Raw genomic sequence first — 18,618 nt, forward strand, 5'->3', positions numbered from 1 at the left:
TTGAGGAGGTATTTAGTAATTTTCACAGATCAGAGCAGGGCCAGTCTAGGTTCTTTAGGAGTTTTAGGAGTGCTCAGCTCCCACTCGGTTCCCGAGCACTTAGGTTATCAAAGTTTTCTTAAATGCTGGCCTTTATACATCTATTTCCTGCACAAGAATATGTGAAATACAACTTAAATTAAATAATTAATTAATTATTTAAATAGACTTTAAGTTATAATTCAAATTTAGATCAACAAGACATTTATTGTTTGCATTTTTATGATAAAAACAATAAAAATATGTATGCCTTTTGCATTCAATGTGATTAAAAGATGAAATGTACAATGCATCTGTTCAAATGTTCGTCAGGAAGAAAAGAATTGATTGACTTATTCATTATGTCTCAGATTTAGGGTGTTCCACACATGACTTGGCCAATGTCTGGATTGCTGTATAAAGTATAAACAGTCTACTGGCAGTAGGCTGGGAAGGCAAAGTCATCTTAAAGTTAAAATAGTGTGTTTAAAATTTACTAGTTAAAGCAAATATGACTTTAAATCAAAACTTCAAGAGAAAAATCCATCTTAATCAATCTTGTTTTTTACAGTTCCTGGAGTGGCATGCAGGTAAGCCAACACTTAGAGAAAGGAGGCACAACTGTCACATTTGGAATATCAAACTATTCATGAACCAAACTTTGCATTTCATTTGAAAATCGAGTTCCTTGTGTGGTGACACACGGAATTCAAGGTCCTTGAAGACCAGTGTGAAGTTTCTGTAGTCTGTTTTGTGGTTTGCATGTCATCTTGCTAGCATTGGTGGGAGTTGGTTCACTGTGTTTTCTCAAATCTAAGGCCATCACAGCTGTCCACCAGGAGATTATAGAGCTCTCCATGCTTCAGTCTACTGACAAGCTTTATGGAGATGCAGATTTCCTTTCCAGCAGGCCTTTCCACCTCCTCATAGTGCCAAAACTATTACCAAATGGTTTGCCAATCATTTTATCATTGTGCTTGATTGACCATCCAATTTGTCTGACCGGAATCTCGTACACCAGGGGTGGACAATTAATTTTCCCAAGGGGTACATGAGAAACTGGCAATACTGTGGACAGCTGTTTCAACATCCTGAATGGAATTGCAACTTAACATTAATTTGATTTCTTTACCCTAACACATGTACATAAAAATTAAAAAGACAACCGCTTGGATTACATGGTGTACAAATTTTCCATATAAAACTGAATATTCATACTGGTACACCCCAGGAGTGGTTACATGCCTGCCACAACAGCTTTAGAAAGGTCTCAGAAAGATCTCAGTGCATTAGTTGGAGCTTATTGGTTAAAGAGGACCAAATCAAATGAATTATTAAAGCGACTTTTTTTTTAAAAAAAATCACAAGTTTAACATCTTTATTTGGATGATTCAATGCAATTGTTAAAGAAAATATATAATCATAAAAAGCAACAAAAGAGTTACAATAGAATGACAAACTATTTCATTTTTCAGCTGTTTACTGTTGTATGAAAACATGGCACATTAATTAAATCATCACAAATTTCTGTCTGGAATAATTAGAAAATGTAAGGCTTATTGAAGTGACTTGTATCTGGTTGGGAATCATCGGCCTGGACCTGCTCTTGCTGTTTTAATGTTTGTTTCAGAGATTGTTGCTGCTGTCAGCAACAGGGGAGACTGTTGTTTCTATCTCAATAATCTCAACCACAAGTTCTCTGATGCAAGCCACGCTGTCCGATGGTAGCTCATTAGCACTCTCCACTGGTTTATCCTCTTCTTTTTTTTCTTCTGTAGAATCTCCTTTCTCTGTGACTGCTTCATCCTTTTTATTTTCAACCCCGAGTTCACTGCTTGGCACTTCTTCCTCCATCATCTCTTTATTCTTTCTCTGCTCTGTGTTTAAGACAGTGGCGGTCTCCACTGGTGATCCAGATGATCTGCAACTGTCATCAGCAGGCTCACCTCCTGTTTGGATCTCCATCTGCCCCTCACCTGTTTCTTCCTCTGTTACCTCTTCTTTCTCTCTCTGTTCTTCCCCTGCTTGAATTGTCTCACGCCCCTCAATTTCTGCTTCATCTTTGTGTTTCTCCTCTTTTACTCTCTCCACCTCCCAATTGTCTTTAAGTTCTCCTGTCAAATAGACTGCTCTGTCAGTGGTCTGCTGTCCCATCATTGGCATAACAGAAGGTTCTGAGGAACTGCAAGCAATTGCCTCACTTAGTGATCCGAGGCTGATTTTTACTGGACTATCTGCATCAGGTGGGTGTGATGGTAAGGCAGGCTGGATGGAAGAATCCTCTTCTGATGGCTGATTTGAGACTGAAAGGTCAGGCATAGCAGATTCACTTTGAACTTGGATCTCTGTTGTCTGAGGTGAGACCAGAGGGGACGACTCCAGAGAGTCTGGGATGGTCGGTCCTTGTTCAGCAGATAACTCGGGTGCGTTGACTTCATATGTAACATTTGCGTCTGTGTCTGATCTATTTGCTATTGTTGGCTCTGTTGCTGTAGAAGATGCATCAGTTGTGATCTGAACTTCTATGGTTTCCTTCAGGAACAGGTCCTCTTTGCTGCCAGTTTCACCCAACTGTTGTGTCACGATAATGACTGGAGAAAGAAGCACTGTGCTCTGGTCAGAGACATGTGTCTGGTCACATTCACTATCAGTGTTACCTTCTGTCTTGCTCTGGGGGCAAACATCAACTGTCTGACTTTTTTCTTCCACTGCAGAAATAGTTTCTTGATCATCAGTGGGCATGGCTGAGGAGGACTGTCGGGCATGAACGGATGGGCTGTCTGGTGCAGAGTTTGGAGGCGTCTGTCCCAGCAAACTGTACTGACTAATTGCAAGATCTGAAGTGTCCAAAAGGAGATTGTTGCTCTTCTTACTAGCTGCATCCTGGACAGCTGATAATGAGGAAGAGACAAAATCAGAATTTATGTTTGGACCAAACAGGAATGCTCCAGTTCATATTCAGTATTTGTCACAGGTTTCATTATAGGACAGAGCACTTTATTCTGTCAGCTGCCTAATGGATGTCCAGGTTTTCAGAACCTATTGTTTTTTTACATCTGAAAACATGGGGTAGAAAATTCATTATTGTCAGGCTGTCCTAAAAACACCTTGAAAAGCCTTCAGTCAATCCAAAATGCTGCCGCAGGAGTACTGACAGGGACTACAAAGAGAGAGCATATTTCTCTCATCCTGGATTCTGTTCAATGGCTCTCTGTTAAATCCAGAATTGAATTTAAAAACCTTTTTATCATGTAAAAGGTCTTGAATAACCGGCCCCATCTTATCTTAAAAACCTCATAGTATCGTATCACACCAACAGAGCACTTTGTTCTCAGACTGCTGGCCTAATTGTGATTCCTAGGGTGTTTAAAAGTAGAATGGGAGGGAGAGCCTTCAGCTTTCTTCTATGGAACCAGCTTCCAGTTTGGATTGGAGAGACAGACACCCTCTTGTAAAGATCGGGCTTAGGTCTAAGCTGCAGGAGGGGGCTTCCCTTGATGCACTGTGTTTATTCTTCACTAACCTTTTTCTCTCACTATGTCAGGTTTCTGCATTCAAATATTAGTCATAATTAATCTCTGGCTCTCTTCCTGTCTTCCTCCCCACACCCCCACCCGGTCGCAGCAAATGGCTGCTCCTCAATGAGTTTGATTCTGCTGTTTTTCCTTCCCACTGTCACCAAAGCGCTTCTCATAGGGGGGGGGGATATGATTTTTGTTGGGATTCTCTGTATTATTAAGTCTTTACATTACTTTACTTTACTATACAATATAAAGCACCTTGAGGCAACTGTTGTTGTGATTCAGTTGCTATATAAATAAAATTGAACTGAATTGAATGGAATTAGATATGAAGCATGTTTTTCATACTCAAATTGTAAGATATATATAAACAATAATAAATACAGAGAACAACCCAACAGTCATATGACCCCCTATGAGCAAGCACTTTGGCGACAGTGGGAAGGAAAACTCCCTTTAAACAGGAAGAAACCTCCGGCAGAACCAGGCTCAGGGAGGGGTGGGCATCTACCAACTTGTTGGGGTGAGAGAAGGAGGACAGGATAAAAGACGTGCTGTGAAGAGAGCCAGAGATTAATAACAAGTATGATTCAATACAGAGAGGTCTATTAACACATAGTGAGTGAAGAAGAAATACTCAGTGCATCATGGGAATCCCCCAGCAGCCTACATCTATTGCAGCATAACTAAGGGAGGATTCAGGGTCACCTGATCACTCTCTAACTATACGCTTTAGAAAAAGTGTGGCGGGCGTGGTTGTGGCGCAGCTGGAGGAGAAGCCAACGCACTGGAGCTGCTTCGGGTCATCACACCACCCTGCATAAATACTACTGGGTCCTGAGTGTGGTTCTTGTTGTTGTTGGTATGTTGAGCTGGCAGCGGGTTAGCGCCAGCTGTGGTGTGAATAGCAACGTGTGAGAGTTAATAAAGGATGCTTAAGAGCATAAAAATGTCACCAGGTCTGCCGTGGTTTGTTACAGAAGGTTTTAAGCCTAATCATACAAGTACGATGTACTACTTTTTTACTATTTTTAAATACTCTAGGAACCACAAGTAAGTTTGCAGTGCAAGAGTGAAGTACTCTAAAAGGGTGATATGGTACTATAAGGTCATTAAGATAAGATGGGGCCTTGTATGTGAGGAGCAGGATTTCAAATTTAATTCTGGATTTAACAGGGAGCCATTGAAGTGAAGCCAATATCGGAGAAATATTCTCTCTCTTTCCAGTCCCTGTCAATACTCTTGCTGCAGCATTTTGGATTAACTGAAGGCTTTTCAGGGAGTTTTTAGGACATCCTCATAATAATGAATTACAGTAGTCCAGCCTGGAAGTAATAAATGCATGAACTAGTTTTTCAGCGTCACTCTGAGACAGAATATTTCTAATTGTGGAGATATTGAGCAAATGGAAGAAAGCAGTCCTACAGATTTGTTTAATATATGCATTGAAGGACATGTCCTGGTCAACAATGACTCCAAGGTTCCTCACAGTTTTACTGGAGGCCAAGGTAATGCCATCCAGAGCAAGAATCTGGTTAGATACCATATTTCTAAGGTTTTCTGGGCTGTGTACAATAACCTCAGTTTTATTTGAATTTAGAAGCAGAAAATGAGTGGTCTCTGTGCCTGATGAATGGGCTTGGATGCACTGTCATCCAAAAATAGGTTGAAGATGCTTCATGACAGGGTAAAAGTGACCAAATCCTTACAATTTATAGATTCACAATGATGCTTCTCTCTGAGGTAAAACCATGTAAATAAAATGAGTCCAGGATTTTCGTTTAATTTGTAACCTGTCTCCTTGTAGCCTAGGAGAGAATACCAGAAACAAGAAGAAACAAGAAACTATACCAATGCACGAACAAAGATCAATATCGAGATCAATATTTACCTGTCTCTATCTGCTTGCTGAGAATGGTTTTCAGAACATCATCGTAAATGTTATGAACCAGGATAAAACTGCTGTAGTCAGCGAAAATGTACTGCTCAAACTGTTGCAGCTCCTGGACACAGAAAACCAGACAGTCCATGCTTTGTAGAATATAAAATATCAATAACACACGATAGAGTGAGACAGAGTGAAGTAGCAGCAGGTTGACCTACAGTTTTCCACTTGCTGTCCATCTTCCTGGTGAGAGTAGGCAGAGTGATCTCCAGCAGGGCTTCCTCGTACAGCCTCCTCTGGACTACCCTGCTGTCATAGTCCAGCTGCTACTCACACACACAAGCAAGATTTTTTGTAATACTCACTTCTGAGCAAAGATTGTATTGTATTTGTGGGGCACACTAGAAAACAGGAACAAGTTACTTATCACTGTGACAGGTTACTTTACTTTGCTGTCTGAATCCGCAATTAAACTTGTAGTGTGTCAATTTGCAACTGACCCACATAAAAACACAAGTTGCCAGTGACACAAATGCTTTTTTTTTGTAGATTTCAAATAGTCTCTCAGGGCTTTCCAGGTTTAACAAGCTGCACACTACACCCGCTACAAAGACATGTTTTTAGGGTTTGGGACCAGAGTCCAGGGTTCCCACTAGAATGCACACATCATTTTGTTTCAGTATGTAACATTTTAATGGTGTATCTAAGCATATTTATTCCTTATTTTATGAAAATCACATATCTTTCATTTATTTGGATTTCTAAAATACACGGTCTATACAGTTCCTTCAGAAATCTTCTGATCACACATGATAGATTTTTTATTAAATAAAAATTAAATTAAAAATAATTAACTTTTTTACCTTCAGCACTCTTTCTGTAGCCCTGTTCAACTTAACAGGAACCTGAGTGGGCTGCAGTCTGGCTGATGACTGGAGGAACTGTTCCAAGGTGTAGACAGCACTGTCCAGCAACTGTAACACACACACAGCAAACACTAAAAAACAGCTCACGTCAATCTTTTCTACTTTTAGGCTCCTTGAGAGGCCATGTCTATACTGAAGATTGTGCTTCATACCAGCTCCATCTCCAGACTTGCATAGTGAACCAGTCTATGAATGCTGCTCAATCCAAATCGCTCTTTTAAGGCTTCGAGTTTCTCTGTCAGGTTCTCCACTTGCTTGTAGCACTGATCTAGACGCATTGATCGTAGACTGGACAAGGCCTAAAAGAAAGAGAGCAAATGCTTTCTGTCAGCACTTTTGAAAATTTGGGCAAGCAAAAACTTCAAACATCTTCAACTTCAAACATCTTGTGTTTCTTGATTTCAAATGAGACCCTCTTCAAGATGGCACAAAAGCGGCACAAGGGGTGCCTTCCAAAAGTCTAACCTTAATGAAAATGTCCCACCTGCGTTGAAACTACAATATGAGGAAGATGGAGTACAAAATGCCACAATGTGTTCTGTTTTATGGAGATTATGTAAACGAGAACAGCCTGTGAAAAATATCCCTTCATTACAAAGGCTGGCACTTTAAAGAAGAAGGAACATTTATGGCCAGATTTACTGACATCTTGCATGAAATCTAATGCAAAAAACCACAGAAACATAAAATCATGTCTTATGCCCGTTGTGGGTGTGATCATTGCTACTGGGAGAGTTTACTTTTAGAAGGGGTGATGTTATCAGAATGAATGCGTAATCTGCACTTTGCATGGATGGCTCAAAGTTGTTATTGCTCTTGTTACTGCTAAAACCTAAAACTCTTCACTCAGTCTTCACATTGAGTGTTTAGAGGCTCCTGATGATATTCAGCTCTGAGCTTAACAAACTGTTGGTAAAAATTGTAAATATATCAAGAGGTTTGGAATGAAATGGAAAATGCAGCTACTGTACAAATAACATTTACATGATCTGCTCCACTTATGTCGGCTGTGTTCATAATTGTCAGATAGTCCATTGTAGTGAATTATGGGAGTGTTTTCACCTCCGTTTTCATAAAGGATGGTTCACTGTATCCTATGCTAAAGGAAACAATAAAGGCAGCATTCAAACTTATTTCTTCAGTATTTGGAGAATTGGAACAGCTCTTATTTTGGCTGCCACTCAGTTAGGAACCTTCCTAAGTAAAATGGACTACTGGAACAAACCCAAAGTCCTCTCTCACCTTCTTTGTCTCCTCTGTCCCTTCGTTTTTGTGTAAAAAGGCCGAATCCATCTGTGTTTTCAGTGTGCGCTGCATCCCAAGAATACCTCCGCTTATGTTCTCGGTAAGTGCTTCAAGGATGGAGGACATGTAGGGTGCTACAGACTCACTGCACACTTTCTCTGCCTCTTCACATACACATGCTGAAACAGATACAGATTCACAAAATGTGCACAAAAGCTGAACCATGGCTGGTCGCTCAGTTTGTAGCTTAATATGGATTTAGCTGAGTTTAGCCATTAAAAACAGTCACTCATTTTCTAGGCATTTTCAGATGAGTTTAGTCAAACAATGTGTACCTCTGACTTTTTGCTCCAGGAACAAGTGAGAGGACATTATCTGGTCCAGATTGGATCTGATGAGCGCCTGATTATCTGATGCTGTCTGACGGCACTCCTTCTTCAGAGCATCCAGACCTGCAGTCAGCTTTTCCAGCACCAGCATGTGGGTTGCTTGCACTGTCTATACATACGAACAAATTAATATACTGTGCAACAGAGAGATAAAAAACTGATGCTAAAACTGCCACACACAATTTGTTGGAACACGGGGTAAAAGATAATAGTGTTGTAGTTCAAAGTGAAAAAGTGTAGTAAAAGAAATACCCCTATGTATTGCTAACTATAAATATATTGTTAAACACATCTTGCAAAGCAGCTCATTACCTCGTATGTTCGCAAGCTGCTCAGAACTGCTTGATTAGATGATAATTCCTGTGAATGTTGCTTAATACTTTGATCATTTTTTACCGTACCATTCAGTAGTGTTAGTTAGAATATTAAGAGACATGCTAAACGAGTGACATAGTACTAAAACAATCCTGAACAGGAACATTTCATAAATAGATGGACTCAGAATTTGCAGAGACGTGGTGTCATATTTTTACTTACTGCGAGCCATTGCCGTATCCTTTCAGTCTTCTTGCCTTTTATCCTGGACTGAAGCTGACTGTGTAACCATGGCAACAATTCCTCCATCACCTGGGAGGCTAGCACCTACATACGCAAGCACACTGTTTATGGCTTTGTTTTTACAACACTTTGCATTTAATCATAAATTATTGCTAATCTCTGTCTTTTTTCCACAGTTTGTCTTTTCTGCTGTCTCCCTTCCCTACACTCTAACTGGTTGCAGCACAAGGAGGTTTTCCCTCCTAGTTTTTCCTTCCCACTGTCACCAAATGCTTGCTCGTAGTGGGACATCTGATTGTTGGAGTTTTCTAATTATTCTTGCATGTTATTGTAGGGTCTTTATAAAAAAAAGTGCCATGAGATAACTATTAATGTGATTTAGCACTATAAAAATAAATTGAACTAAATTGAAATGAAGAACACAGACAGGCTTAAAGTTTTAATGTGTGTGTGTACAAACTTGTTCCTCAGTGCCCAGCAGCATTTCCCAGGATTCATAGCATCCTTTCTCTTGTCGGTAGAGTCGGAGGGCTCGTGCATATGCTTGACTCTCATATGATGAATTACACCACGGGTCTGCAGGAAGTAGGGATTTTGTTATTATTCTGAAATAATCTGGTGGCATGCTCATCCTGTCCCTTTATTTCTGAAAGTTGAAATCAGTATCCCATTCGTATTAGAACACCCGTGGCTTAAAATGATCTACAAGTGTGGTAAGTATTAAAATACTTAATTCTTAGTATTTTGTCATTAGTCATTTTAGTTTGGTAGAAATTGTGCTGATCTGTGGATCAGATCCTCAGTGGATCCCTGACATCAATATTCCATTCTCATTACAACACATCTGACCATTTTCACATCTCTAATTTTTTTTTTGTTCTTTTTTTTTAACTCACTAAAAAACATCATGTCTTGTAGTCTAGTTTCCCTTGAGCTGTTTCAGATTTTTTTTTTCTAATAAAAATTGACTGCAGAAGTTTAAGGAACAGAAAGTCCCACTAATGCTGATAAAGTAAATGTATATTTGTCATCAGCAACATTAATATGAATCATATCCTGCTAAAAAATTAAAAAAAAAAAAACCCAGCATGCGGCCATTTCCTATTTGACTTTTGGTCAGCCTCAAAGCGATTCTGGTAAACCATCAGATATTTCAGGAGAGGAAGAGGCATTTTACACATGGGATGCTGCTGACCTCGACTGAAGATATAGTTTTGATTAGATAGCATAGATTTTACTTAAAAACATATAGACAACATCTTATCTCAAATTATAGTCTTCACATACTTTATACAAAGTACATTCTCTGTTGATTGATCCGCTAATTATATTGACAGTATTCACTAAATGTGTCTCTAGGGATTCGCTTAGATTAGCTCATAGCAGACTCTCTAGCAGCATGGTCTTTTCATCTGTTCCTCCTGCACTTTCCTGCTCATTGTGTCAGATGTTTACTTACTCCTCGGCCTACTTTAGTAACAATGATACTTGTAATTAAATGCCTATTTGCAGCTCTTGAGGCCAGGATCACTGAATTGGAGACCCCGTTTAGCACCCCGTTTGAAAACCCTGACTGTCTGAGTGCTGCCCAAAAACTTCCTCCAACTTGTTAATTAACCAAACACCCAGATATTCATTTGAAAGCCTGATTCTTAGCCTTAGCTGGAAATATCAAAAAACAGTTTTATTTGTTGTTATCTGTCATCCACCTGGGCCTTACTAAGAGTTTCTGTACGATTTCTCAGACTTTTTATCTAAATTATGTGCTCAGCTCAGATAAAATAATTGTTGTGGGTGATTTTAACATCCATGTAGATACTAAAAATGGCAGCATCAATTGGCTTCTTTTAAAATATAAAACAACCCACCCACCACTTTAATGACATTCTAGATCTTGTTCTGACATATGGCATAGAAACTGAACATTTAACAGTTTGTCCCGAAAACCCTGTCTGGCTCTTTTCCACAGCTTGTCTTTGTCCTGTCTTCCCCTCTACACCCCCAGCCAGCCGTCGCTCCCCGAGTCTGGTTCCGCTGGAGGTTTCTTTCTGTTCCAAGAGTTTTTTCTTCCCACTGTTGCTGAAGCACTTGCTCATTAGGGATCGTATGATTCTTGTTGGGTTTTTCTGTTGTGATTTGGAACTATATAGATTCAAATTAAATTGAATTGAATATGATGCATGTTTTTTTACACTCCTCAACCCACTGAGTGATTTTTTGCACCTATTGTTATGATTTGTTTAAATTGAAATAAAATTAAATCTAATTGAATTGAAGACAGAGGTGAGCATAAAGCAAAGCCATCAATCCTACGCTCCAGCCTTCACCTATGGTCACGAGCTCTGGGTAGTGACTGAAAGAATGAGGTTAAATATACAAGTGGCAGAAATGAGTTTTCTTCTATGAGTGGAAAACCCGACCAGGGACTTGAAGTAGAGCCACTGCTCGTCCACATAAGAAAGAGCCATTTGAGGTGGTTCGAGCATCTGACTAGAATGCCTCTCGAACACCTCCTAGGTGAGGTATTCCGGAAATGTCCTACCACGAGGAGGTAGACCCAAGGACTCGCTCAGTTGGTTTAGATGGATGGATGGATGGATGGATGGATAGAAATAGTTCTGTGGTAAGTAGACAGTTTCAAATGAGCTAACTAAAAGCTGTAGTCCCATCACTACCTATCACCCCTGAATTTGCCCTGACTAACATACCAAGTCTGCATCTGTGTCATTGCTAAATTCACAAAACAGTGTGCATTTTTTCTCACTGCAGCTACTGAGAGGTTTCCTAATTTTAGAAAAGACTATGTAAAACCTAGTTTGTATGCACAAACACTAAAAATAATAGCTATCCAAATAATCTCCAATAATGATTGCAAAATTTCTTTTTTAAAGTCCAATATTTTGACATCTGTAAATACCCTCCACATGATACTTTTAAACTCTCTTAATTTAATTTGCAAACCTGGCCAAAAAAATTCTCCACTCCTCTGAAGCCTTATCCTAGCTACCATGATGTGAAGGGCAGGGTAAAAACTGGACAGGCTATTGTTTAATATTGTTACCATACCAATTTAAATTAAGTCTTCTAATTCTGCCAAGATGAGTGGTCAAATATCCAACCAGAATTTGCCAGAAGCCTGTCAACGACTACCTGTTCAAGTTGTGTTTTATGTATAAGGATATGAGTGCATATATGTGTGCTTCAGCCTGTATGATCATGTGTGGATTAGAGAAAATGCAAATTCGTAACTCAAATGAACAATAATAATTAAAACCCCCTAAATTAACAAGATATTCATGCCTATTCATGACATTCATGAGTTTATGTAAACATCTGACCACAACTGTCAGATTGCAATAATCTAAAATTAACATTATGTGTTATATATCATACAAGTGTACAGTGGGGGCAGAAGTACTTCAGGTAGGCTAGCTTTTTTTTTTGAAGGGACACCAGAACATCATCAAATGTTTAAAAAAGTCAAAGACTTACAATTCCAAGGAAGTGTTTAAATGAAGAGATATGGTTATTGGAAGAAGAGGTTGATATATCACTTTGAGATGAATAAAATCAACATCACTTTAAGTGCTGTGGCTTTACACATCTAAAGTGAAATAGTCAGTGGCGGCCATCTGTGTGCTATTTCCTGCTGAGGATATCTTTGTGCAGATATGATGTGCTGTGTTTTTGCAACCTTATTGCTTAAAGTGAAGGGGTTTGTTTTTTGGTTTGTATCCTAGCTAACCACACAGGAAGTCAGCAGCATTAATATTTATATCTGTCACCCGGGCAACTGCCACAACATGAATGACAAACTAAAGATAAGCCAACCAGAAGCAGGACTCTGCTACAACAATTTGAAATATTTTACACTCACATCTGATATTAGACAACTGTAAAATGTATTTGGATTTAATCAACAGCATGTAGCGCTGCACATCATGATAAAATATTGAGAATCCTTTTGAGCTCTTAGCTCAAAAATATTAGCAAGGACTACCAGCTTAGGAGAGATTTAGAAAAATTCAGAGTTACTGAGCAAGAATGATGCATACTTTGTAAAACTGTTTTCATTTGATATGAAAACACAAGAACAAATGCAAATGCACTTGTAATGGACAATAACATGGATAGACTCAGACACAGATTTGCTCTGGTGAGAAATATGAATACTACAATGTTGTTAACATCTCTGATAAATAAATATGGAAGTCAGATATCTGAAAACACAGACCTACACATGCCTAATGCAGTACTATTTGATATGATCCTCCTTCAGGCCTTTGAGATGTGACAAACTATGTCATAATATGAGACAGTTAAACTTTGTAAAAAATCAATATTTTTTTATGAAAAATATATTTTAATACATCTGCTGATGTGCTCCAGAAAACCAGCAGAAACATCTTATCGTTTACTCGTAAGCATCTTTAAAATCTTTCTCCCCACTGCAAGAAAATGTTCACCTTGGGATCTCTATTAAGAGCTAAGATTTTGTATATAACTTTCATCTTTACCAAGATTTAGTATTACCTTTATTGAAGTACTGTTGTAAAATGTTGTGATCTTCTTTTTATTTGACTATTAAAGGTGGGCAGGAAAAACCGCTACTGTGGCCAAAAAAGGTTAAACAATACTCAGTTGTTCAAATGCTGCGAACCCTTTAATATTTTCTATATTTCTGGATAATTCTGAACTAGGACATCCTCAGAAATTAGAAGTCATGCACATAGGTAAATTGCACTTAGTCATACCAACATATAAAGACCTTTTAAAGACCTTTGGGGAGAAAAAGTGGGGAAACTGATGGGTCTGGTCATTTTTAAAAAAAAAATTGGATATTTCAAATAATTTGAAAGTGAGCGATTCATCTTTTAAAATGATCTACAAGTGTGATGGCTTTGACTGCTTAGGGAATTTCTTAGCTTGCAGTGATTGTGGAAGCAGGCATTTGACATTGTTTTGCCTTTATTTTGTGTTATTACCCTGCACATCTGAAGCAAGGCTAAGTGGGCCACGGCAAAAGCATACATATGAGTGTTTACCAAGGTTGCGATGTCTAATGCAGGTCTTCAGGCCAGACAGGAAGTGATCTCGCTCCTCCTCTTGTTGAAACAGGAAGCAGGTGTGGCCTGTGTAAGCCAAGTGGAGATGCACAGCAAATGCATCTGGATTAACGACTGCCGAAGAAGAGTCCTCCTTTACTCCTGGAAACACAAATACAACAAAATTACTGATGTGGGTTTGACTGTATTCTCTATTAATTTGTGTCCAACAATGAAGCTTTTGTTTATGTTACACTCATAGCCTCTGACTGTTTAGTAAATTATCTATTATGTAATTAAGTGACTAAATTCGAATCTATCAGATACTGGACATCTTCATAGATACTGGTGACCTTTGTTACTTAATAATGATGAATCATGGTATTTGATTTGACAGATTGCTATGAAATCAAATTGCAAACCAGCCTGAACATGTGAATTTGAGGTTCATTAGAGATTCTGTTGAGCTTGATCATCTTTAGCAACTTTCCACATTTTCTTCTATTCTGATCAAATTGCCCTGTTATGTGAGAGGAGTAGTACACACTCTTGTATAAAATCTTGTATTTGACACTTAAATGGGTCAACACAATCTGATTTTTCAGACACCTCACTATTGTAAATTTCATTTACAATATTTCAACCCTTTTTTTATTTAAATGTTCTTTAAAAAAAAAAAAACACACAAAAAAAACAAGGACATTTACAAGTGGTCTCGAACAGTTGATAGATAGCATGTATCACTGTATATCTTACTTTCCTCAATGTTTCCTGTTTCCATTTTCAAAATATCTCTCTCCCTCTAGAAGAATTTAGTACAATCTAGGCTCTAATACAAATGACAGACTGCACTGGCGGATCCTTTATGAAAGGAAAGAAGAAAATGCTATACCATAAGTCAATGTGGCACAGTGTTAGACATTCACAAACACAAGCGGTCAGCATCACTGATTGGTAATCATCCTAATGGCTGCTGTGTTTTCCGCCTTTTATCACAGCTTGCTAAAATTCAAATATGTTTTGAACGGTCAGGAATTTGTTAAATCCAGCGGAAAACCCTGAAGGTTCCACTTCTTTATTAAAACCTGCTTGTTATCAAGTTGTTGCCTTGTGTGACGAGCTCTACATATATAAATAATTATCTGTACTAAAATGATTAAGTTTGTAGTGTTACTCAGTTTGCTGTACTCATACCCTCATCATGGAGCATTTTCCTACTGACAGTCTTTTCATTTTCATTAACTGACTTCAGAGATGCTGAGTAAAAGCAGATCATATCTTCACTGGGAAGAGAAACTATGAGTAGTATCAGTCATGCTGTTGCACATCTAAAATACCATTCAGTATTCCGGCACAGGTTTTCTCAAGGTGAGCTCTTGATTCGTCATCTTTGGTGAACACAATTGCCCCCGTTAGCTGGAGGACCATCTTAGCCACACATCCACGGTTGAAAGTCTAAAAATTGGAATCACAGATAGCGATGTTCATCACAGGATGCAAATCATTTAGACTGCAAATTTCACGTGCTGTGTGTGAGCGTATTAATCTGTGTGTTACCTCCATGCTGTCATGTATCTCTGCTTTGTAGTCTCTTCGCAGAATGATGTATCTCTCTCTGCATTTCTTTAACTGCTCATCCCAGTTGGAGAACTTAATGCTCCCTTCATACAGCACCTCCTCAGGAGCATACTGAGGCTGTACAGTGCACAAACACACACACACACACAAGCACACACTGGTTAAACTTTAACATAATTAGAAATTTATACCAATTTTCCAGCTGCATCAACATGCGTAAATATATATGTAGTCGAATTGAGTCTGAAAAGATTTAACTCTTACCCTCCGTGTAAGCAATAACCCCCTCCCCTCTCTCTTAGGCTCCACCTCCTGGTGTAAGTGTCCAAGGTAGGCTACAGAGTACTGTTGACGGTAAAAGTCACTGAAGCTCTGGAATGTACCATCAACCAGTCCTGGATGCATACAGAAACACAGCTTGTTGTTGGGATTATTATTGTGTTTGATGTTACTCAAACTTGTTTAGAACAATTTTTTTCATAATGACACATATTTACATGTGTATTCTTTTACACCAGTAATCAGTTAGCATAGTTTTCCTCTCTCTGTGCATTGTTACACAGATATTAAAAACTCCATGATATTAAAAACTAATTTCAAAACGAGTTTGAACTTATACATACCGTTCACTGAAGGAAACCATTGCAAGTGCAGAGTAACTGGGAATGGTAAATTTAGTTTTAAGGATGGAAATCTACATATTAAAGCTGCACTTGTCAATATTTTTATACTGACAAATGTTTAAATTGCTAGGCCAATGCCTTTCATAGCCTGCTTCAGATATGGGCTACATAATATGGCTAGCTTGTTCAGCATGTTAAAGTCTGTCTGACATTCAGGCATGGACCAAATGTAAGTGTTCTTTTAAATTTCATTAAGAGTTATATACATATTGTTGAAAATAATCCTGATGCTAATGAGCTGAGCATAAAATGCACAAGAGCCATGTGGAATCATAACGTTGTGCATGCTCGTTTATTAATATAACTACGTGCAGTTAAAGGGTCACAGGTGAGAATGTCATTGTAGTTAGATAGCACTTAAAGGGATAGAACACAGCACTGTATGAATGGCTGTAAATGGTTACAAGGCGATTCACCATTTAAATCCAGCCCAGCAAGTGTCTCATTGTGACTTTTATGGGAAAGCAGTGTGACCACTCAGACATCAGGCTGACATAACTCAAATACCTCTGTCAGCTCTGATAGTCATCCTTAACCTTTTTTTAATGTTTTGAGCAAAAAGCTGACAGCTGTGTAGGATTTGCTCAGCACTAAACGTGAGCCAAACCACCTATAGGAAAAATAAAGTCCTAATGTTTATAAGGTAAGAATTTGTCAATGCTAAGTTTTTTGGAGTTGTAAGTTATGTTGGAGATAAGGCATAAAAATTGCCCATGTAACTAGCACTGGACTCCAGGGAGATTTTTTTTAAAAAAAAATTTAACGCAGTTAACAAAACACTTAAAGCTGCACAATAACATTCAATATTTAGTATTTACTGTTATATACACATAGATTTTCGCGATAATGTTTATTATATTGCTCTCTTTTTTGCTTGTTTTCTCTTTTTTTCTCAACAGGTGATCCAGGTGATTGATATATATATATATATATATATATATATATATATACATAAATATATATATATGTATGTATTTTTTGCCCCCCACCACCACCTTTTTTGTGCCCTTTATCACCGTTCCTCTTCCCCGCTGTTTTTCTTTTTTCCCTCCCCTCTTTCTTTCTCCCTTTCCTTTCCCCCAGTCATGTCTGTCCCATATGTAACAACTGAAAATAAAATAAAATAAATAAACAATAAAAACAAAGGTCAATCAAATGGACCAATACGGCAATAATTCTGATGGCAAAAGAACCAAACGGGACAGGCGGCGGAAAAAACAAAAAAACAATAAAAAGCCAGTAATAAACGGTAAGTAAAAAGTAATCTTGGAGAGGTAAGACAAGACAGGCATATTTGAAGAAATAATGTGCATGTCTGACAAGGGTGAGAGGATGTATCAACTACCTCACACATATACAAAGGAACTCAGCCAAATATAAACAATACCACAGTGTGCAGGTGTGAAATAATTTTTCATGTGGCCAAATTTAATAAAAGTCCTGCTTGTGTACGTTGGTGTCTAAGTGGCTTTTGACTGTGGTTCCGGATTTTTAATCTGGTGTCTTCAGTTTAGATTGATCATAATCATTTGTTTACAGTAAGAGACCAGTATCACATATTCTTTGGGTCACTATCCAGCCTGACTTTCATCTTACATACTGACACACATAGATAGACAGAGATCTGACAACCCATAATAATATAATAGTTGGAAATAGCTGTAATTACATTTGAGTTTGCGAGGGAGATTAGTGACAGGATGTGACTGTGCTGATAACATGTATAGGAATGTACACATGGAGAAATAAGCAAAAACATTCACAGAGCACATCAGTTTTGTTACTTTTTTCTATTAAAGTATTCATTAAAATAGATATAATTTAATTAGACTTTAAAGCATAATTTCCTTTGCTTGGTTACTGTCAAACTGAGGTCTTCCTCTTAGCTTGGTGGCCAAGGCTCATACCCAGCCCAAAATAACCGCAATTTCCCCAGTCAACCCATTATTCCGTGGACCCTTGTAACACACTGCACCCCTAACCAGGTTTCCTGTCAGCCTTTTGCTGAAAGTTAGCAACTAGAAGACTAATAAAAATATATTTATGCTGTCTAAAAAGCAATCGAACCAAAGTAGCAGTTTGGTTTATTTTTAAATTTACTACTACATTGATACAGCTATATCATTCACTGCTCCTTTTGCAACAAAGGCTGCAATAATCACATCTATCACTTTTATTACTGCTACTACTTTGACTACTACAAAGCCAAAGTAGCTGCTATCATTGTGCCCATACATTTATAGGTTCTGTTTCACTTTTACTCTCTCCCCTCTATTTCTTAGGATTAGAAAACTGACATTCAACTTTTTCTGAGCTGCTCTGAAAAAGAAAAGTGATTTCTTAGTTACCTTTGATGTGGCTGATTTTGGCCTCATCCAGCAAGCCAGAGGAAGATGCTCCCATAATGTCTACTTTCTTTCTTTTGAAGGTTGTTAAGAAAAGGTGACTGGGGTTATTTAAGGATCTGCGCACAACACACATAGGAAATACATGTCAACTGAATGAGCTGCTCTGATGTGTCAAGACGCTTTTGCTCAGCTCATTTCCTCTGTGAGTCAGTGTGTGGTAAGGTGGGGTGGGGCCAGCAAAATGTGAGGTGGAATCTGTCACTGCGGCCCCTACCAACTTTAACGTTGTACCCAAGTGTCACAGCCATCCTTGCAAGGCCATCTGCTGGTATGCACAAGAGTGAAAGTATATGTTTAAACTAATACCCTTACCTAACAACATAAGTATTTTTTATGCATTTATTGAACAAGTTAGAAAAGAT

At 38.3% G+C, this 18,618-nt stretch overlaps 1 protein-coding gene across 1 annotated transcript; it reads right to left on the reverse strand.

The window, feature by feature from the left end:
• Positions 1 to 1,479: 1,479 nt before the first annotated feature.
• On the reverse strand, positions 1,480 to 18,294 carry LOC134617030 (protein Niban 1-like). Its single transcript, XM_063462180.1, has 14 exons — positions 18,197 to 18,294; positions 15,430 to 15,560; positions 15,145 to 15,282; positions 14,925 to 15,042; positions 13,588 to 13,749; positions 9,003 to 9,118; positions 8,522 to 8,626; positions 7,931 to 8,093; positions 7,593 to 7,774; positions 6,503 to 6,649; positions 6,288 to 6,398; positions 5,643 to 5,750; positions 5,431 to 5,542; positions 1,480 to 2,909 (listed from the first exon to the last, which is right to left on the reverse strand). The coding sequence occupies exons 1-14, from the start codon at positions 18,249 to 18,251 to the stop codon at positions 1,645 to 1,647; spliced, it is 2,913 nt and encodes a 970-aa protein (XP_063318250.1). The 5' UTR covers positions 18,252 to 18,294; the 3' UTR covers positions 1,480 to 1,644.
• Positions 18,295 to 18,618: the final 324 nt, after the last annotated feature.

This window comes from Pelmatolapia mariae, linkage group LG18 (assembly GCF_036321145.2).
Source record: "Pelmatolapia mariae isolate MD_Pm_ZW linkage group LG18, Pm_UMD_F_2, whole genome shotgun sequence".
NCBI lineage: Eukaryota > Metazoa > Chordata > Actinopteri > Cichliformes > Cichlidae > Pelmatolapia > Pelmatolapia mariae.